The sequence below is a fragment of the Staurois parvus genome, unplaced genomic scaffold (genome assembly GCF_062004578.1).
Source record: "Staurois parvus isolate SC_StPar_1 unplaced genomic scaffold, SC_StPar_1.0 ptg000313l, whole genome shotgun sequence".
In the NCBI taxonomy this organism is placed as follows: domain Eukaryota; kingdom Metazoa; phylum Chordata; class Amphibia; order Anura; family Ranidae; genus Staurois; species Staurois parvus.
In genome coordinates this window covers 292,736-312,259 of record NW_028318109.1, presented here as the reverse complement: position 1 = coordinate 312,259, position 19,524 = coordinate 292,736, and the positions used below count along the sequence as shown (strand labels likewise).

Here is a 19,524-nt window from a genome sequence, read left to right as displayed (position 1 = left end):
AATGCTGAAAGGGTACGTCATGTATGTAATGCACATTTTTCATCTCTATGAAAACTGAAAAGAGTTTTCATACTTAAGTGTTAGCCCAGTCATAGATTTTTTTTGGTTTTAGTGATGATGGATTAGAGTTCTTTTTGCTATCTTAGGCTCTGTAAAAGAGATTTTTTTTTATCTACTGTCACAGTGGTAATTTTAATAGACAAGAAGAAGGGTGATAGGCACATACAGCAATAAAAGCTGACTGGGGCTTTAGCCTTTCCCCTATGGTGATTTTCTGCATGTTTTAAGTTGTAGCTGATGGAGAGGGGCAGGGGAAAGGCAAATAAGCATGCTGTGCAGGTGCCCAACATCTCATCAACCAATAATGTCATTGGCTATTAGTATGTTGGTGGCTGCCTGCATGGTGCCCAAGGTTGCAATGTTGTACAATGAAAACCTATGGTATTGCATAACAATAAGGCAGTCTTGATCCCCCAACTGGCTTGTACACAATTTTTGGGCAATTTTCAGGAATTTTTCCAGGGGTGCTGAATAACCCAGAAGGCGCCCCAGGGTACCATGGCAACCTGGTTGAAGAGGCTGGCTTAAACTAGAACAGTAACTTAATGTTAGAGAGACTGGTGCAGTCAGTGAAGAAAAAAAGCTATAAAAAGTGATTACCTGTAGGTCCTGTGGGGCCTGGGCTCCCTGGAAGACCAATTCCAAATTCACCTCTTTCACCTTTCTGTCCTCTTAAACCTATTATACAGAAGAAACAAATAATTTATGAACAGTGAACATACACAAAACGTTTCTATACCTTCTTCCAAAGAATTGAACATCAGTAAAAAGACCTTATGAAATGTGAATAAAATGTACTTTGGCCCGGTGCTAGAAGTAATATACATTGACTGACTAACATACTCACAAAACAATAACATTTAGGACACCAAACACAGTTATACACACAGATATAGCAGAAACATTGAACAAAATTGGTCATCACGAGGTGCAGATTTATAGTTAACATTACAACTCTTGTAGAAGCTACATAATAGAAACATTTCTGCACACACAGCTTTACTAAAGTGTTAGTGGGTTATTAGAGCTGTAGATCCTCAAAGTCCTGTATAAAAAAAATTGTGTGTCAGCTATGAATTGCAAAAATAGCCTGCAATAAATAGAACAATAAAGTTACGAAGAAGGTTAAAATATCCATTTTGATGTAGAAAGTCTGTAACTGCAAAATAACAGTGTACACTGCAACCGATAATATGACATGCATTATTCAACACTGTATAAAATTGTCCATTTAAAGAAATTAATGAATTCAAATAAGAACTAATAACATATTAAACTAACCATGTCCTAGGAAAGCAAGGCCATCTGTTGCCTGCAAATCCAAAAATGCTAACTTCAAGGTAAGTCTGATCAGGAGTTACTGAATCTTACCAAGCAGCTTCTGAGTTTTTAGCAGTGACTACATCTTACAATACAATGTGTGTCTTGGACATCAGTTAAGTGCTGACACAACAATTTTGTAGTAAGTGGGGACATACTTAGCAGTAAGAGATGGGGTACATTCAGGGGCATATTTGCCGCCAGGCAAAAAATGCATTTGCATTTGGTGGCAATTTTCAGGGGGGGGGCGATGCCACCACTCAGAAGGGACGATAGTTCTCCTGGGCAATGGGACTGGATGGTGAGTCTCTCTCACTCTCTCAGGGAGGGGTTTGCGGTGGTTTACAGGGGTCAAAGGTGGGGGGACTGGTGGGCGGCTGTCAGGCTGAGGCTGGTGCCCAGGGTGTGATGAGGCTGCTGGCCAGTTCCAGTCTGTGCGTCGTCCTGGCCGCCCTTTCCCCTCCTGGTGGTGCACCAATCATTGGTATGAGAAAGACTCCTGGAGGCACTGGGACCGATGCAGGAAGCCAGGGGGGGAAGAGGAACAATCCGGGATACATGTACACCTCGGGGCAGCATCTCCCCTCTTTGGGGGAAAAAGCACGGACCACCCGGGGAGGAGACCCGCTGTCCATAGGAGTCTGCCTGATCTCCAGGGTGGGGGAAGTGTCAGACCTGCACCGGGAGATCGCCTCCCCCCACCCATACATGGTCATGGACAGCCACAGCACTCACCGCTTCAATTGCTCTGGAGGAGATGTCAACGGGAGAGTGTGTGTGTGTGTGGGGGGGGTTGGCAGATTTTTTTGTGTTGCCTAGGGCAGCACAGAATCTAAATACACTCCTGGGTACAGTAGAGATATGTTGAAGTTACTAGCTATTGTCCCTAGAACTATTACTCTAATATAACGTTTAATATGTGTTTTCTTCGTACAGGTACACTTTGACATCAATTCCAGGCTCTAAGCAAATTTGATAAAACAGGAAACAGTTAATTAAAAGTTTTTCATAGACTGAAAATGTTGAGACATTCATAAGTTACAACTGCACCCAAAAATATATTCCCCCAATGCATTCTTAAATCTATCTGTGATTTCCCTGTTTGTGGTTGTTGTTACTAAATCAGAAATAAGAAGTCAGCAAGAAGCCAAGTCAGCTTGCCAGCAGTCACAAAACACTGAAATGGTAGTGCCGATTAAATTTCATCCAAAAAGTTTTATCAAATCTAAAACACACATTACTTTACACAAAATGTTACAATTGTTTTTATTTCCACAGTTATATATTTAAACATTTAGCTTTCAGATAAAAAAAAGAATTAGATTATTATGCCCACAGCATTCTTTGATTAGATTATTCAACAAAGGGTCTATCTGGGGTTACCTTGAATTTATAATAAATAAATGTTAGAATTTTAATTTCAAGCAAGTTAAACCAGAAATGTACAAAAAAAGAAAGCATTTTTTACATTGTTTTTACATAAGTGCATATGAGATTTAAAGTAAACCTTTCCTAAAATAAGTAAAGTAGCTGGTGCCATTGCCATTTCTGACCTCCTTGTGAAAATGCTAGCTGCCTGGATGTTTTACTAACCATCTTGCCTCAATTTGTTCCCAATCTCTGAGCTGGGATAAGTGTGCAGATGAGAAAAGTTGGAATAAAGCCCTTTTCTGGGGCAGTGACACAAACTTTCTAAAAGCATTAGCAGTAATGAGAGGTCAGCAATGGCAGCTTCCATGACTGTCTCAGGAAAGGATTTCATCAACTTTCAAAAGGATTGGTACATTTATCCTAGTAAGTAGTTCAACAATGGGAGGCATTTCCTATCCAACCATATTGCGAAAAAAGAAAAATATATCATTCAGAAATCAACACTAGAGACTGTATTGGCAATTAAGATGATTGTACTATAAGGTTCAAATAAAAATATAGGAGCTGCATTTGCCAAAAAGTTATTATAAGTGTACTCTTTGATGCTGTACTCCTCCTCTTTGAGCCTTTTCTTAGTAGACATACGATCTGGAATGTCACTGAGTGCTTGCTTTTTCTGGGCCATTTGCTCATTAAGCAAAGGATGAGGATGGCAGCTCCAGAGTCCGTACCATTTAAAATCAAGTCAGCATAAACCACTTATACACAGTATGTATTTGAATTATTGTGCATGAGAACAGAGAAGGATGCTCTCTTCTTTGCCACAATAATGTACTCTATTTGAATGCATTTGCAGCCCAGAATCTGCTGTCATAAAGTGCCCCTATAATTCACGTAGACTTTCATGTATATTTTTTTTTCAGTTTAGAAAATCTTAGAACTTCAGATGTTGCAGCTGTGATTATGGTTTTCACAAACCTTTTTCCCCTAACATGAAAAAGTAAAGTTTCAGGCCTTTGGAACTCTTGTTCAGTGAACAGATGAAAATTGAATGTGAAAGGCTGTGAGTGACCATGCGGTGCAGTCAATTCATGTAACTTGAACTAAAATGTGCTCTGGCAGATTTCTGTCAAGTGAAGCCTGCAGCATCACAGCCTGCATTCCCAGTGTTAGGCTTTACCACGAAGTAAGGAAGTCTGTGTATTAAGGATCACAATACAACACTCAAGAAGAAAATCTATATTCTATGCTCCGATGTATACAGTAAAATACTCATGCCATGCAAGCAAGCATGCTCTACATCATCTTCCTATAGAAGCTTGAGAATGCAAACACCAAAATGCCACACAACAATAAACATATTCCAGCTTGAAATCCTCATGCACTGAATTATAGCAGTCATAATCAGTGTCCTTGTTTTATTTAGATAATGTACACTTCTTTTGCTTCATTTCCTTATTTTACCTTTATAAATGTACATTTGAGAACCATGCCTTAAGGATGAAGAGAAACCATCAATTCAGTTTGACCATACACACAACACAGAAGCAAATGAAATAAAACATTACTTTCAAACTGAATACACTCCTTGTGATAGCAGAATGTTGCTTAAATATTACTGTAGCCGCCATCTGTACCTACATTAACTTCATAAATCTGGCAGTTACTGCATTGTCAATAATTTGACACATGAACTCCCAGCTTCTGAGTGTGCATTACAAGTCTACATACCATAGCAATAACATTTTTAAATTCCTGGTGATCTCTTTAATACTGTTATGTATACTTGGAAGTTGTGAGAGAGTTTGTGGGGTCAGACTTTAGGTGTCCTTTGCCCTTAACTAACAAATTTTACATTTTAACTTAGACAAAAAGTAAAGCTAACCATAATTCTTTCATAGGAAAGAAATATGATAATTTAGGACTGAAATTCAAATTCATTTGGCTAGCTTTTGTTTTTAAAGAAAATTTGTGCAAAGAAATCATGAAGGCTGCCTTTGTTTATCTGCCTGAAAATACTGTTCCCTGCCTGTCAAGCTGATTCAATGGATTCAGTACCTTCTAAGCCACAGACCTGGAAGAGTACGCAGGTATTCTGACTTCACTATGACTTTGCTCATTATATTTGTTACAGGTGAATGCCTCAAAGTATTGGAGCTACATAGAGCCAAGTAACCAGAGTTTTCCAAAGCAAGTGAATAATAGCAGTCCCCATATTCCTTACAGTACAAGTCTCTTTTAATGTTTTGCTTTATGTTGCAAAACAGTATTCAAATACACATTGTTAGGTATAGACTAAATGTCCTTTCTTTTTTATATATATTAAATATATACTCTGCCACAGACAGATCCTTGTAAGACTTGTTAAGATAAATACAATTACCCGATGTTGTCAGAAGTTTTAAAAAATATGGGTTTTATTATTACAGTGAGTGTTTAATAATTCAAGAAATGCAATACAGATAATAAGCAAAAACAGAGTTGGCAAGTGTAGAAAAGATGCATTTGTTTGTAGCTGAAAAACAATTTCCTTCCAGTCTATAGTATACAGGTGCCGAATTTGCATATTAAGAAAGTACAGTGCCTTTGTGTTTGAAATTTTGACCTTGAGAGGATGCATTCAATATTTTGTTACACTGCTTGGTTGCTATTTGGAAAAATAACATTTACAGCCCGTTAGGTAGCAAATAAAAATAAATAAACATAGAAATATAGTGCAGAAAAAAGATAATGTAATGTTTACATAGTCATTGACCTGACATTTGTGTCCTATGTATGCTTAAAGCTGAAATCTTGGACAGGCCCTCACCATTTTCACTTACAACACAGGACTGCATTGTATATGATAATGTCAGAATGACTACAAAAGGCCATGAAGGAGAAGCGGCTTCAGAGAACCAACTGTATGGACAGGAGGAAGCCTGTATGCCTGTAGGAGTGGGGGTGGTAAAACTACATTTAACGGTACCCTAGACAAAAAAAGTATTGTACAATAACAATTTAAATTTGATCACAGGAGGAGAAAGCAGGGTGAATGCCGCATCAGTGTGTTTTTTTCCCTTCCTTGTCAAGTTACAAGCTGGGAGCAGGTGGGTAACTGAGCTGTTTTCTTAACTACATTGAGTTCTTTAAAAATGTGAGGTTGCCTGACAGCAGTGGTGCCTGGATCAATAGACTTGCAAAACAGAATTAACAACCCTTTAGCACATAAACCAGTAAGTTTATATGTATTTATATTGTTCATTTAGTTGTTTTGTTGGAGCTCGGCAATCTGATTTGCATAAGAATACAATAAAAATATAGCTCAGAGCATACTCATGCCTGTGGCCAAGGTTGTGATTTGCTTTGAGGAGTGGAATGGAGTTTCAGTAATATTATTAATATTTTTTACTTATTACAAGTCAATAGAATTTATGTTTTCATATCCATATCAGGCCCTGTAGAAGTCATATAAGTGCTTAAATCTACACAATAGGTATTATTTTTCATAATAAAACTTACAGGCTTTTTAAAATTAAAACCAGTAGTGAAAGCATTAATGATGATCTGCTCACTGTGCCATAAAACAGGGAAACTAAACAACCTTCAATTTATTGTAGTCAGATCAGTAAAATGTGATTTCTAAATAGTTGGTATAAGTTATTACCCCTGCAGGTATTGACTGTAGGTGTCCTTCATTTATTTTTTAACAAATCCCAAATAACTAGATAAAGGGTCAATCTAATCAAAAGTGCTAGTTCAGTTAATAGGCAGATTCCTGTGGTTGAGTAACCCACTAGCTATTTAAAGTTCCTCTGGACTTAGAGGCAAGAGGCTGGAACAATGTCTGGAGTTTTCGATGTTCTTGTCCACATCAGGGTGTTCTTACACCTGCTATGTAATTGTCAGAAATTTAAAATAAATTAAAAATGCAATATAGAAAGTGGGACACTCACACAAAGGCCTGGTGTGCAGACCTGTTAACTGCAGCTCCAGGATCTCCCTACAGAAGTGAATATAAGGAACTAGGTACTTTAACTCTCCAAAATTAACCAAAGCTTAACATACATTTTTGTCTAGACTGACCCTTTACCATAAGTGAGTATACAAGTAAATAGTTTCAAACAACATGTAAGATACACCCTAAGCTTTGTCAACAGGAACAGTTTTAATATGTTTACAAATTAGTCTTTTGCAGATGCAACAAGTAGGTGTCAGTATGTTAGTAAGCTTTTCAATGTTGATAAAAAAAGTCATAAACCACAGTTGATGTAATTTACATTTTTAATCTCAAATAACAATTTTGTATCAGGAATATGAATTTATTTCACAGCATATTAACAAACATGAACAAGTGTAATAATGTAGTTGAGCAGACCTGTTCACATGTTTGATGATCTTTCAGGGATAATATCTCAACATGCAAATTAAAATAAACAACATGAGGTATATGGCTTATCAAAAGGGAAGCCCCAGTCTTACAAAAATATGATTGTCGGAAAAACATTACAGAAATTAGCTATTGATGAAATTCTGTTTTACAAAACTTTCTTTGAAATTCTGAAAAAATACAAATATTTTTGTAGATCTAAGGCAACCCATGGTACCTTCAAAGCAGTATTCCCTACTGGTAAACTAAAAAGAGGTCTTTCTTATATATTGTACTTTGAAAATTGTTAGTCTATGCCAGACTTGGCATGCTCATGCTTTATCTCATTCTAAACATAACTGATCAAGCAAAAAGTTCAAAAGGTCCTTCCATAAGGCTTCTATTGTTTGAAAAGAAACAGCAGATTTCACAAACTCACAAAAATGCTTCAAATATCATTTTGCATAGAATATTGTATTATTGTGCAAGTAAAAACTAATAAGAACACCATATGCATTCCTTTATAGTGGCTACTTTGGAAAGCTAATATGTTTTCAGATCACAACATTAACTGAATGTAAACAAGAACTGTTTATGGAGCTCAGTAAGTATTTGCCACATTATGGACTGACATGTTTATATTTTCATAGGCAGACACGGAAAATTGTGGCAAGATTTTCAAAACTGAGATCATCTCATTTTATCTCTTAAATCAACCGACAATAAATAATCTGTAAGGATCTTATTTAATAATATAACTAACACACAGCAAACAGGACAAAGCTGCTGCTGGGGAGAGGTGCTTCATCTATTATATTTGGCCAAATTTTGGACTACTAGATGTGTATACCTTCAGTGACCAAATTGATTTTCACATTGTAGATTTATCCCCTACTAGAAAATGAAGTGAAAGTTAACACAGTACAATGACAAGGTGAAAAGTGCAGTAGAACATGGTAACCAGTTAGCAGTCATCTTTTGTCGGATGAGTAAAGTCTAAAATAGGTTTCTGCATGCTTAATGTTGTCTCTGCATTTATACTCTTTTACTAAAAAAACAATCAGAATCCATCCTCTCATAGATATAAATACACTGCAAACTAAGATCTTACAGTTTGCTGAGGGTAAAGCACTGTGCACAGTGTTATAGCACTTTTTTTTTGTTATTGTTTAAGGAAAGGGGTTAGACTGGAAGCTTTCCACCCTAAACAGAAGAAGATAATACAAGTTGTTTGATGGTCAGACAACAAACCAAAAAGGTATCTTTTTATTACTTTATGTATTTACTCTTTGAGTAACAAATACAGTATGTAGCTCAGTATTGAAACCTCACACTAAGTCATCTTTTAAGGCATGTGTCAATACTCTATTCACTCAATGTTTTCTGTAAGTGTTTTTTTAAGCATGGTTCCTGGAAATATACAATGCTAACTGTGAAAAGAAGACTAGAGCTCTGCCATCTGACTATGAGGAAGAACTTTCTATGATAATATGTTATATTTTATATTTACTTGACCTAAAAAATCAGCTAGTCTGCAAGTTCTGATCATAATAAAGAAAGAAACCCACTATACATTCACTTTAGGGTTTTTTTGGTTGTAGCTTTAAAAGTTCCTAAATTAATAGCAATGAAGAAGTAAAGGCACTTTGTGGTGTCTGCAAATCTTAAAGCTTCTAATTCCACTGAGGCAATGCAAGTTTTAGTTGAGTGACAGAGGCAAGATTAAGTGCTGTAAGGGATGGGTTCTTATCTAGACCTGAAAAGACGTTTAAGTCCTTTGTGCAACCTGGGCCTAGTGTTCAGGATGCTACGCAGGGACAAATGGATCAATCTGAAGACTATTAAAAAGTTACCTTGGTGTCTTTTTAGGTGAGCTTAGGCTTAAAGACTTAAAGTAACAGTTTTTGGTGTTCTCATGCGCGTGTTTCAGCAACACCTGGTGCATTCTCTATAATTCATGTTCTGAAAACCTTTTCATTTGACATTGTCCTGGTACCCTGAGAGAGTATAGTTTCTAATGGAACCTAGTAAAAAAGATGCCATTTCCATTGATCTGGGAACAAGAAGTCTATAGAAAATGCACCTCTGCTCTAGATCTAGGTACTTAATATATTGGTGATGACTCTAGATTAGTAGACATTATATATATTATGGCAGTCTGAAAAATTGGAAATTCGGTGAATGGTATTGCTGTTAATGGGGTGAAAGTAAAAGTTGAACCCCTTTGCCTATATCAGACAATTATATATTATAATTTCAACTCATATCACTTTTGTCAAAATGCATTGAATATAAATATATGAATTGCTGGTATTTCTTTGTACTTGCACTATTTTACTAAATAAGCCCTTGAAATGTAATACAGGAAAAAGTGTTGTCATCACTAAATACTACAATGCACCACAGTACCTACAAATTACACTAATAACACAACTATAAAAAAAAATCATTACAATCTTTGGATATATGCTGGATAACTGGTTATTTGGAACTATCATGTATCCATAAAATGCCTTGCAACACACTTAGAAGCACACTTTGCACAAGAGTTTACAGCATGTTCAGAACACGTTAATTACATAGCATATCTATGGATAGTTTATTATAGGATTATATAGCATAAGATACTAATGACTGCATTATATTGAACTATTTATGTATGAGATCATGCTACTGTAAGTTTTACCATGCATAACATCTCCTTAGTTACTTTTGTTTAAATGATCAATCAGCCCTCAATATGTTAGAATAAGGCCTACATGTAGAGCAGCAAAAGGTTGGAAGGTAGCCCACCCTGCTTTACTCAAAAAATAATCACTACTTGAGGTAAATATCTAAAGCTCATCTGTGGGCAACCCCCCCCCCCCACACACACACACACACACCTACACCTCACTATCACCACCATGGTATTAGATGCCGTTTTTAATACTTACCTTTTCAAACGTTTTTGGCTGGCCACTTTAAATGGGGTATTTTTCCTGTTCCTGTCTTCCTGAGAGTTTTGGATGTTCCCAACCACCTTTGCATGTTCTTGCATCAAATGTTGCATTTTGTTTAAATAGAAAATATTTTGGAGGGGAAACCCTGTCATAATGGCCCTTGGGCATAACTGGACCTTTATTCATATAGATATATGATCACCATATGTGTCATTAAATAAGCAAAAGGTTTACATTTTTGTTACTTATGAGGTAAAACCAGACTCTCAGCACTGTAATTTTTGTAATGTACAGGGGGCTTGTACACCTAACAAACCAGTCTGGTTAATTTGATCTGGCTATACCTGCAGTATCTGAACAGGTAATTACCTACAGGGCATGTGGCAGAGATATTTGTGTAAACTGGAACAGGACTTTAATTGTTATTCTGCAGATGGTTTGTATATGAAGCAACACTGGCTAACTCAAAAGATTAAAGATCCAAGCTTTAAAAACACGGTAGCCTTCTTTGTCAGGCACAATTGTGCCCAGTGAAGAAACTAATGTGTTTCGAAAGTTTGCATTTTCAGTCTTTTAAGTTAGTCATTAAAGGGGGACCACATTAACTCTGAACTTTCTGCATTCATTGATAGCTAACATGGTTCAGTACTTTGCTGCTTTTTTTAATTTGAAATGGGCTATGAATAAACTTTGTTACATTTGTATTAGCTTGTTCTTTGCATACAATAAATGTTCAACTAACATTTTAAATAAATTATAAATAAATGTGTCACATTATCACAATGCATTCAATAAAACATTTTAAAATATGTATAAAAAGATTATAATGAACACACACACGCACTTCTTTCACTTTTAAAGAGAACATTTTACAGTAAGGTGTAGAGCCCTACATCCAGATTTGAAGTGGTAGTTTGGCAAGTCTGAAGTTTATAGAAAGGCTCTGCTTGTCTTGAAACATTAGATGCATGATCTGAGCTTCTACAGGCATCTTAGTGCTAAATGAAGTTGTTCCCTGTGTGATTAGATAACTGTAATGGTATTTTATCTACTGAATTATATAGAATTTGGTAACATGGCTATAATGAGTTCAAGATGGTCATGAGCTTGGACTGGTACACTTTATATGCTAATGTTTTTTTTTAGTCCTAGTCTGACTCTGTAACAACACAGAGGTGACCATGAATGAAAATTTAGCATCTTGTGAAATGGCAGTAATAATGTACTGCATGGTTTTCAAATGTCTACCTCTGTACATCTTTTTTGTACAGCACTCAAAAGTTGCTGTATTGATGCTGTTCTCTTCAATATATTTGAAGTCTTGAGTCTAACCTCTTCTTACTAAGCCCTTATCTATATCTCAATAAATCAACATTATTTAACAAATTCTATGCGAATACAATATTATTGTTACAATTAACACCCACTGACAAATATTCTATTTTAGCATTTAGTATTAGTACAGTAATCTTGATTTATCAAATCTGAAGAAAATCAAAAGCACCATTTTGATCATAATAGCTTGTCAAGTTCCATCTCTCATTTTTCCAATTGAAAAAACTACAAAAAAGGCATATGATTTGTTGCTGCCGACTACATATCCACTTTTGCCTTCTTCAGTTTGGATAAATCAGTATCATATTGTGGGGATCTCTGGCTCATGGTTTAGTAAACTCATAAAATACATACAATTCACAGTTTAATTTTTGCAAGTACACTAAAAACAATAAAACTTTTGGGCTCTGATTTAAGAAAACTAGAGAAAAGAAAATAGGTAAGAGGAGTTACAGTCTATAGCGATCTAATATCATTTTTGGATAAAAGCTGGGGTACCCCACCATATCCTAAATCATGCATAAATACCTTGCTCTCTGGGAAACTAAGATAATTAGAATAATGTCTGAAAATGTCACATAAAAGCAATCAATTTTATTCCATGAATATTCAGTGGAATGACACCAGAGGGAATATATCTACCCCTGGTTAATCATTAAAAAAAAGGAGTTTACATGCCCTTTTGTAGAACAAATACAGAACATCAACCCCTTATTGATTGACAATATACAAGATCTAACATGTCTAATCACAACACTTATAATTGCATTAAATGCCCATTTTGTTTGAAACGCTTTGGAAATTATTCTGAGAAATACTTATTATTCTATCAACAGTATATGAACCAAGTTGGGATAATTGTGGATTTGGTGCCATTAAAAGTGTTGTGATTAGACATGTCAGATTGTGTATATTGTCACTCATTGAGGGGTTGATGTTCTGTATTTGTTCTACAAATGAGCAAGTAAACTTTATTTAATAAATAACCAGGGGTAGACATATTCCCTCTGGTGTATTTTAACTGAATATCCACGGAATAAAACTGATTGCTTTTTTGTGAGTTGTAATACCTTTCTGCAAAACCAACCTGAGAGCAAGGCATTTTTGCTTATAGCGATCTATCACTCCTTTTATTGTTTATATTTCCATAGAATGAAGGGGAAAACCTGATTCAACCAAATAGACTAGAATTCTTTGCTTTTTTTCTGAGTTTTAATAAATCAGCCCCTGTGGTGCATACATTTTCTGTATAACTAAATTAATTCAACATCCTTAAACTACTTCACACACACATTTCAGTTTTCAATCAGTGGAATTGTCCTATAGATTTTATGACTTTTTTCCTCCCAATGTTAGACTTCTTGCATCTTCACAGTGAACTTTCTTCTTGTCTTCCTTCCAGTTTGACTTATTCTGAGCCCAGAGAAGGCCAAACTACTGGGAAAATAATAGATAGGAACCACCTATCAAGAGGTTTGCTAAAAGACTAACATTCTTATTTTTATCAATCCATTGAAATACAAATATAGTGTAATATAACATGTGCAATTTGTCACAGAACTGGTCTGGAAACCTATGTTAATGTAGAATTCCAGCCAAAAGCAACAAGGTAAAAATGAGTAACCCATTAAAAAATAAAATAATAACCAGCTTTTGGTGGCTATTAAGCTTCAGTCCAGAGATTTTCCACTCAGTACTTTTCCTACAGCTAAATATCCTCAATCTGATGGTTAACATCATTCAACTCACTTTCTCTCAGACCAGGTCATCCTGGACCCACCTCAGCCTGTGTCTGGACTGTGAAAGGAAAAGCAGCAAAGTGATGAGCTCATCTCTCTGTCACTCTGTTTTCTCCTTCTATCAGCATGCTTCTTCACAGTGCATGAATTGATTGACTGTGCTGCTACTTCCTTAGACACTCCAGTCCTGATCTACTGGGAATGCATGAGGTTGATACCAGATCAAATTCAAGGACACTGCTTGCATTTAAAAATACATTTACAGATGCATTAATTATTACAGAGCTGCATTAATGTATGTTTTTTTTTATATCTGCCTAGAGTTCAACTTAAGAGCTGATCTTTTTTAAAAGGTTAAAGACTGGAACAGATAAAACTAGTGAAGCGTTTGATCTTTACAACAAACTATAAAATTAACCAAATTTATTTTTCACAGAATGAAAGGTAAAATCTGTTCCATGAATTACTGCTCTACTTGTTTTTCCAAGACTTTTGCCCTAGTTTTCATAAATCATGCCCACTATAAATCTAAGTTGACCTATACCAAAAATAATTAGTTTTTTAGTTTTTAAACTTGTTTTCCAGAGCACCAGGTGAGGGGAAGTCTTCCAATAGGGAAAACGTTTCTAATAACATAAGATCTAAGAGGTGATTTCCCCTGCCTGTAGAGTTAGCTCCTCTCAATCCCTGTTGTGTCTTCAGGGAAGGAAGAAAAGAGAAATCCCCACAAAAATACCCACAAAAATAAAACAACCCCCCCCCCCAAAAAAAAAAAACACACACTAGAAATGCATTGGATAAGGCAGCATGTTTGTTTTGAATGGGTTGCCAATACACCACAACACAGGTTTTATGGACCTGCAGCATTTTTCTCAACACAGGGAACCATAACATATAGATGGATTCTCATCTGTCAGTTGCAGACCCTTATAATGTATATTGTTGTATGGTGGCTAGGTGAATGGGGATGCTGTTTACAATGAAAACTTTGCAGTGAATCACACTTAGTTTTGTGTGTTGCGATAAAATACACGTTACTTCAATGCAACAGAATGAATCAGTTGTAATTGTAAAAAATGGAAAGAAAGTGATCAATAAGAGAGTCTAATAGTCCCTTTACCCACTCATCATGCCACACAAATAATTAATTATTTTAAATTAAATATTCTTAATAAAGATTATTTCTCCCTTTCTCAGTCATTACTGTATTAGGAAAGGGTCACTCCTCCAACGCCAGGCTTTCTTTCCATTCAAATAACTCTTCTGGGGATAACTTTTAGGGAGTAAAATGATCAAAGAGTTTGTGTCTACTCTAAGCTTTCACCATCATCTGCCCAGTTGCTACAGCAGAGAGTTCAGCAAACCCACTCAAATACCAATAATGAAAACCCTGGGAAGGGTTTGGGCACAAAATTTTAGAAACTGCCTGGTCACCAGAGCTCCTAGAAGTGGAGATGATAGGTGATTGGAGCTCTCTGGCTCACCGGGGCAGTCAGCTACTGAGAGCAGGTGAAAGTCCCTTACAGTGTTGAGGTAGATACACAAGGAAATAGGTAACACAGTAGGAGTGCACGGGAACACACAAAGACACAGAGGGGAAACACAAGTTGGGGTGCACAGATGCTGATCATGAAGGGCTGGGTGGGACTCACAGGTAAGCACATCAGCGCAGAGAAGCAAGTAACTGGCTGGGGAACATGAGGTTCACAGGATCAGGCTCGGGGTCACAGGTTAGAGTACACATGAAGCATGAGGCTGAGAAATGCTAAGAACACTGATACACACATGAGCTGGGTAGATGCTGGAGGAGCACCAGGAACACTAGAGGTCATGGAGACAATACTGGGGAAACACTTGAAGTATCTTGGGTACACAGGGAGTCTGGCTGCAAGCAGGCATTGTTTAAACACTGAGCAACCTGCACTCTAGGCCTTTAAGACAGTGCCCTCTCAGTGACCACACATGAAGGGAAATATCCTGGGCTGAAGTGTGAAACTGGTAAGTGTGACAGGAGACTGCATTAGTTTAATTTTCTCAGGCTAAGAACATTTTCATCAAGTGTATAAAATATCTGTTGATTTGCCAAAAAACAGTGTCCTTGTAACTTTCTGTAGGCTTAACAGAACGCAAAAACAACAATATGTTTCTTCTGCAAACTACTAATCCAATCCAACCTTCATGTAATAGAGATGAAGAAAGACATGTTTGAAGTCTAGCCTGGGTGGCATGAACATAGACCTCATGGACAGAAAGGGTGTTATTTTCAAGATTACGAAGTGAAAAAAACCTTGAAAATATGACAAATGCAGGAAACCCATCTAAGAACAATATTGTTTTTATGTTTAGATACGCTTTAAATAGTTAAGTCAGTGAAATAATATTAATCCTATTTTTAACTCTCTGCTAGTGAATATATTGACTGTAATTTGTATTAGGAATAAAGTTTAAATATCAGTGTCTGTTATTTAAAAGCATGTCAAATAGGCAAAGGGTTCTATAGACCTTTAGGCAGTAGGCAGGTAGTAAATATCTTTCCTTGCTTGGGTTAAAAACTCAGTTGACCAGGTTTTGCAAATTAACTAATATGTGATATCTGTTATTCCTTATTTTGGCTTGAACTGACATGTGGTGGACTAGTTGTCTTATCTCCAGAAAAAAATAAATAAATACATTTCGTAAGAAAGACAGGTCATGTCCAGCAGCTTTGATCTCAGGTACTGCACTATACATCTTATATACATTACTTATCAACATCAGGTAGCCGAGGACCTCCAAATTTAAATGGCTAGCAGTATCAATCTTGGCATGTGCACTTCCACAGCCAACTTTGTACTTTAATAAACATAAAACAGTGTCAATATTACAGAGAATAATGCAATGACACAGCTTATATACAGCTTCAGTACTAATTCTGAACCTCTGTTTTCACTATTTACAGCATCTCAATATCCTAGATAGTCTTATTATTTTTTGATCTTTTAAGCACAGAAATATGTTTGTTATTAATTAAAATGAGGTGCTAGCATGTATTTTGCTCACAGTGTTAATTATTTAAAAGCAGACGAATTACCATACTGCAGGGCATAAGCATATTTAGAACAAAATTGCACACACTGGCAACATTAGCTGCAAAATGCATATGCAAAAACGAAGGCCAGGGTCAAGGCAAATATATTTCCAGTGAATGCAGAGTTACAGTTAGTTATTTTCTACTAAATATGAATTAGTCATATGGCAGGCTGATGCTACTGACTGCTTTAAAGGGAATGTATAGTTTTAATGATTTTTAGATACTGTAAATATGTAAAAGAGATATTTTTATGTAAATATTATTTTTTAATATGTCCTACTGTTTTTAAAACTATGCTTCTATGTGTAGTTTGCAGTTATATACATGTGCATATGCAGTATGTGCATATAGGAAGCCATATTTGTTTAATACATACTAAACAAGCACCAAACAATGATTGTGTTTCACTTCTCCTTCTAACAAAGCAAGTCTTTGAGTTAACAGACTCCTTTAAAACAATGCACTCTCTATATGGCTGATATTTTAAAACAACCCATTCACTTAATTAACAGTTTAACAGTAAAAGCTCATGTAAAAAAAAAGGGATTTTACTTATTTGTCTCAGTTTTGTGAAACCTTCACTATGCTGCACAAAGAATCTTTATATCCAACACACATGTTTTGAATATCTGAATGCCCAGCCGCACTCTGTGGTTCCTCCCTCCAGCCACTACATTCATACTGTGCCTAGTAGTGATGTAGGGGCAGGAGGGAGGAACCATAAACACAGTTGGGGTTGCAGCAATCTGACAAACCTGAAAGTGTGTTGGATGTAAATTTATAGTTAGGCATTGTAGCTATGACGCACAGTGAAGATTCCACAAATGGGTGCCAGAATAGGAAAGTAAAAACCCTCACCCTTTATAGGAGCAATTTGTTTTATATTTTGTTCTCAGTGAGATGATCACTTTAAGAGAGACAGAGTAATTAAATGCAACAATCAAGAGCTCCCAGTAGAGTCTAAACCACACATCTTTACACTTAGTATAATGAAACAATCAATATGGAAGTGCAAGCATGTAAACGTGAAAGTTATATAAAATTGACTAAGCTAAGCTGTATAAGTAAAACCTCACAATATGCAGGTAATGGAAATATAATAGTTTATGTATGTCATAGTATTAATGCTTAGCAATGGATGACGATATTGATGCAACACACTGGGGAAGATTTACTAAAACTGGAGTGTGCAAAATCTGGTTCAGCTCTGCATGGAAACCACCACTTGTCAAAGCTTAACTGAACAAGATGAAGTAAGAAGCTGAATGGCTACCATACATAGCAGCACCAGATTCTGAGTGCTCTAGTTTTAGTAAATAGCCCCCTAATATGTTTCAAAAGACCTGGACTGAGATACCAAGTACATACTCGAGCTACAAAATCCAAAGGGCAGTTAGGGTTTATAAAGCAAACACTTTATCAGCTTCTCTAAAAATAAATGAATACTTACATTTGCTAAAAAAAATCCTTTGGTCACTTACCACAGACAGGCATAATCTTATATAAAATCTGTCTAAATTCCTTTGCCCAATAGGAAAAATACTTGTAAGCAAGAGTATCTATTAATGGTTGATCTCTAGATCTACTTTACAAAATGTTTATTTTTCACAATAACAAAACAACAAACCAACCATAAGACTTCCAATTGAAATGTCTATATTTTTTAAGCAAATATTTAGGCACGATGCTATTTAATTATCATACAGTAATTACAACTCACTGTCTGCGATAACTGACATAAAGGAATTACAAAAAGCTCCTGTCATGGAGTTTTAAAATACTTGTTTGACTTTCTAAACATCTCTGGCTTTTCCATGTCAATCTCTACTTAAATGGTGACATGTTATATTTGAAATATCTCCATTACCAAATATCTCCTGAGGTTGCTCTTTTAGAGTGCATTGAGTTGCTTTTATAAAAATCAAACTTTGGTTTGCATTATCTATGAAAAACTCTGATGCCCTACTAAGTTTTAAATAGCATAATTTGGGAGATATTGGACCTCTTGGCTCAGCTAGTTAAGTCTGGGGAGACCTTGATAATGGCAGTCTATGGAATACTGAGAGATTCTTAATATTTTTATATTTGGTGGTGTTCTGACTAACTTGTTTAACACTGTGACCAGCTGGTGGTTTATTTTACTTTTGCCATCATATGTGCCTATGTGCCTTATTTGTTCATGGAAACTTATTAACCATATTGCAAACAAAAATTGAACTTAGGGTATACAGTGCACAGCATAAATGAGTACACCCCAACAGATTTGTCAGAAAACCTTTACTCTCCTTTAAGAATCAACATTTTCTATGGGACACTATACTACAAAATACTCCCACAAATGCAGGTCATTGATTGCAAACAAGATTTGTTAATTTGCACACACAAAAAACTATTTTTCCTAACAAATTCATTCAAGACCATGTTGGCAAAATGAATACACCCCAAAGTCTTCGGAGCAAAGATAAACTTTAAACAAAAAATCCTAATGAACAGAAATTCAACTACAGGCGAGTCGAATTATTAATTAAACAGGTGTCCAGCAGACAGTTGATTATAAAAGGGCGTTACTTAACAAAGAAAACCCTTCCCATTTCATGCTGTCAGCAGTGGTACCACATGGAAGAGAAATGTCACAATGCCTAAGAAAGAAAATAATTTCTTTACACAAGAAAAGTGAAGGCTACAAGAAGATCAGCGAAGTTTTACTTATCAGTCAGAATACTGTAGCAAAAGGGATACAAAAATTTAATAAAGATGGAACTGCAACCATCCACAGAAGTTAACACCTTGACAGGAGCGTCTTCTGATGAGAAGGATTGAAGAAAATCGCCATGCAAGTTCACTGCAGTTAGCTAAGGAAACAGAAAGCCAATCTAGGGTGATTGTTCCCCGTAACACAATACAGCGTACACTGCAGAGGAATGGAATGCATGGTGTCGTCTATGAAGGAAGCCTCTCCTAAAACCCATGCACAAAAAAAACCACTTGGAATTTGCCAGGGCCCATGCTGAAAAAAAATAAGACTACTGGGACTCTGTACTTGAGTGATGAGACCAAGATAAATGTTTTTGGAACTGATGGCTTCAAAACTGTATGGCATCGCAAAGGTGAGGAGTTCAAAGAAAAATGCATGGTGCCTACAGTAAAACATGGTGCTGGCAGTGTCCTCCTGTGGGGCTACATGAGTACTGCTGGTGCCAGGGAGCTGCATTTCATTGATAGTATCATGAATTCACAGATTCTCTATACTTCTCTATATTGAAAGAGAAGATGCTATCATCACTCCATGCCCTTGGTCTTCGTGCACTTTTCCAACATGACAATCCAAAACACACATCT

The 19,524-nt window shown here is 36.2% G+C and overlaps 1 protein-coding gene across 1 annotated transcript in view; it reads right to left on the bottom strand.

Annotated features, from left to right (window-relative positions):
• LOC149457567 (uncharacterized) overlaps nucleotides 1-19,524 on the bottom strand; it is a gene marked incomplete at its 5' end in the record, with an annotated part of 278,900 nt that overhangs the window by 13,802 nt on the left and 245,574 nt on the right. The window contains one exon of the mRNA XM_089683530.1: nucleotides 661-738. Coding sequence (XP_089539656.1) covers nucleotides 661-738 — 78 coding nt within the window. The remainder of the gene's footprint in view (nucleotides 1-660; nucleotides 739-19,524) is intronic.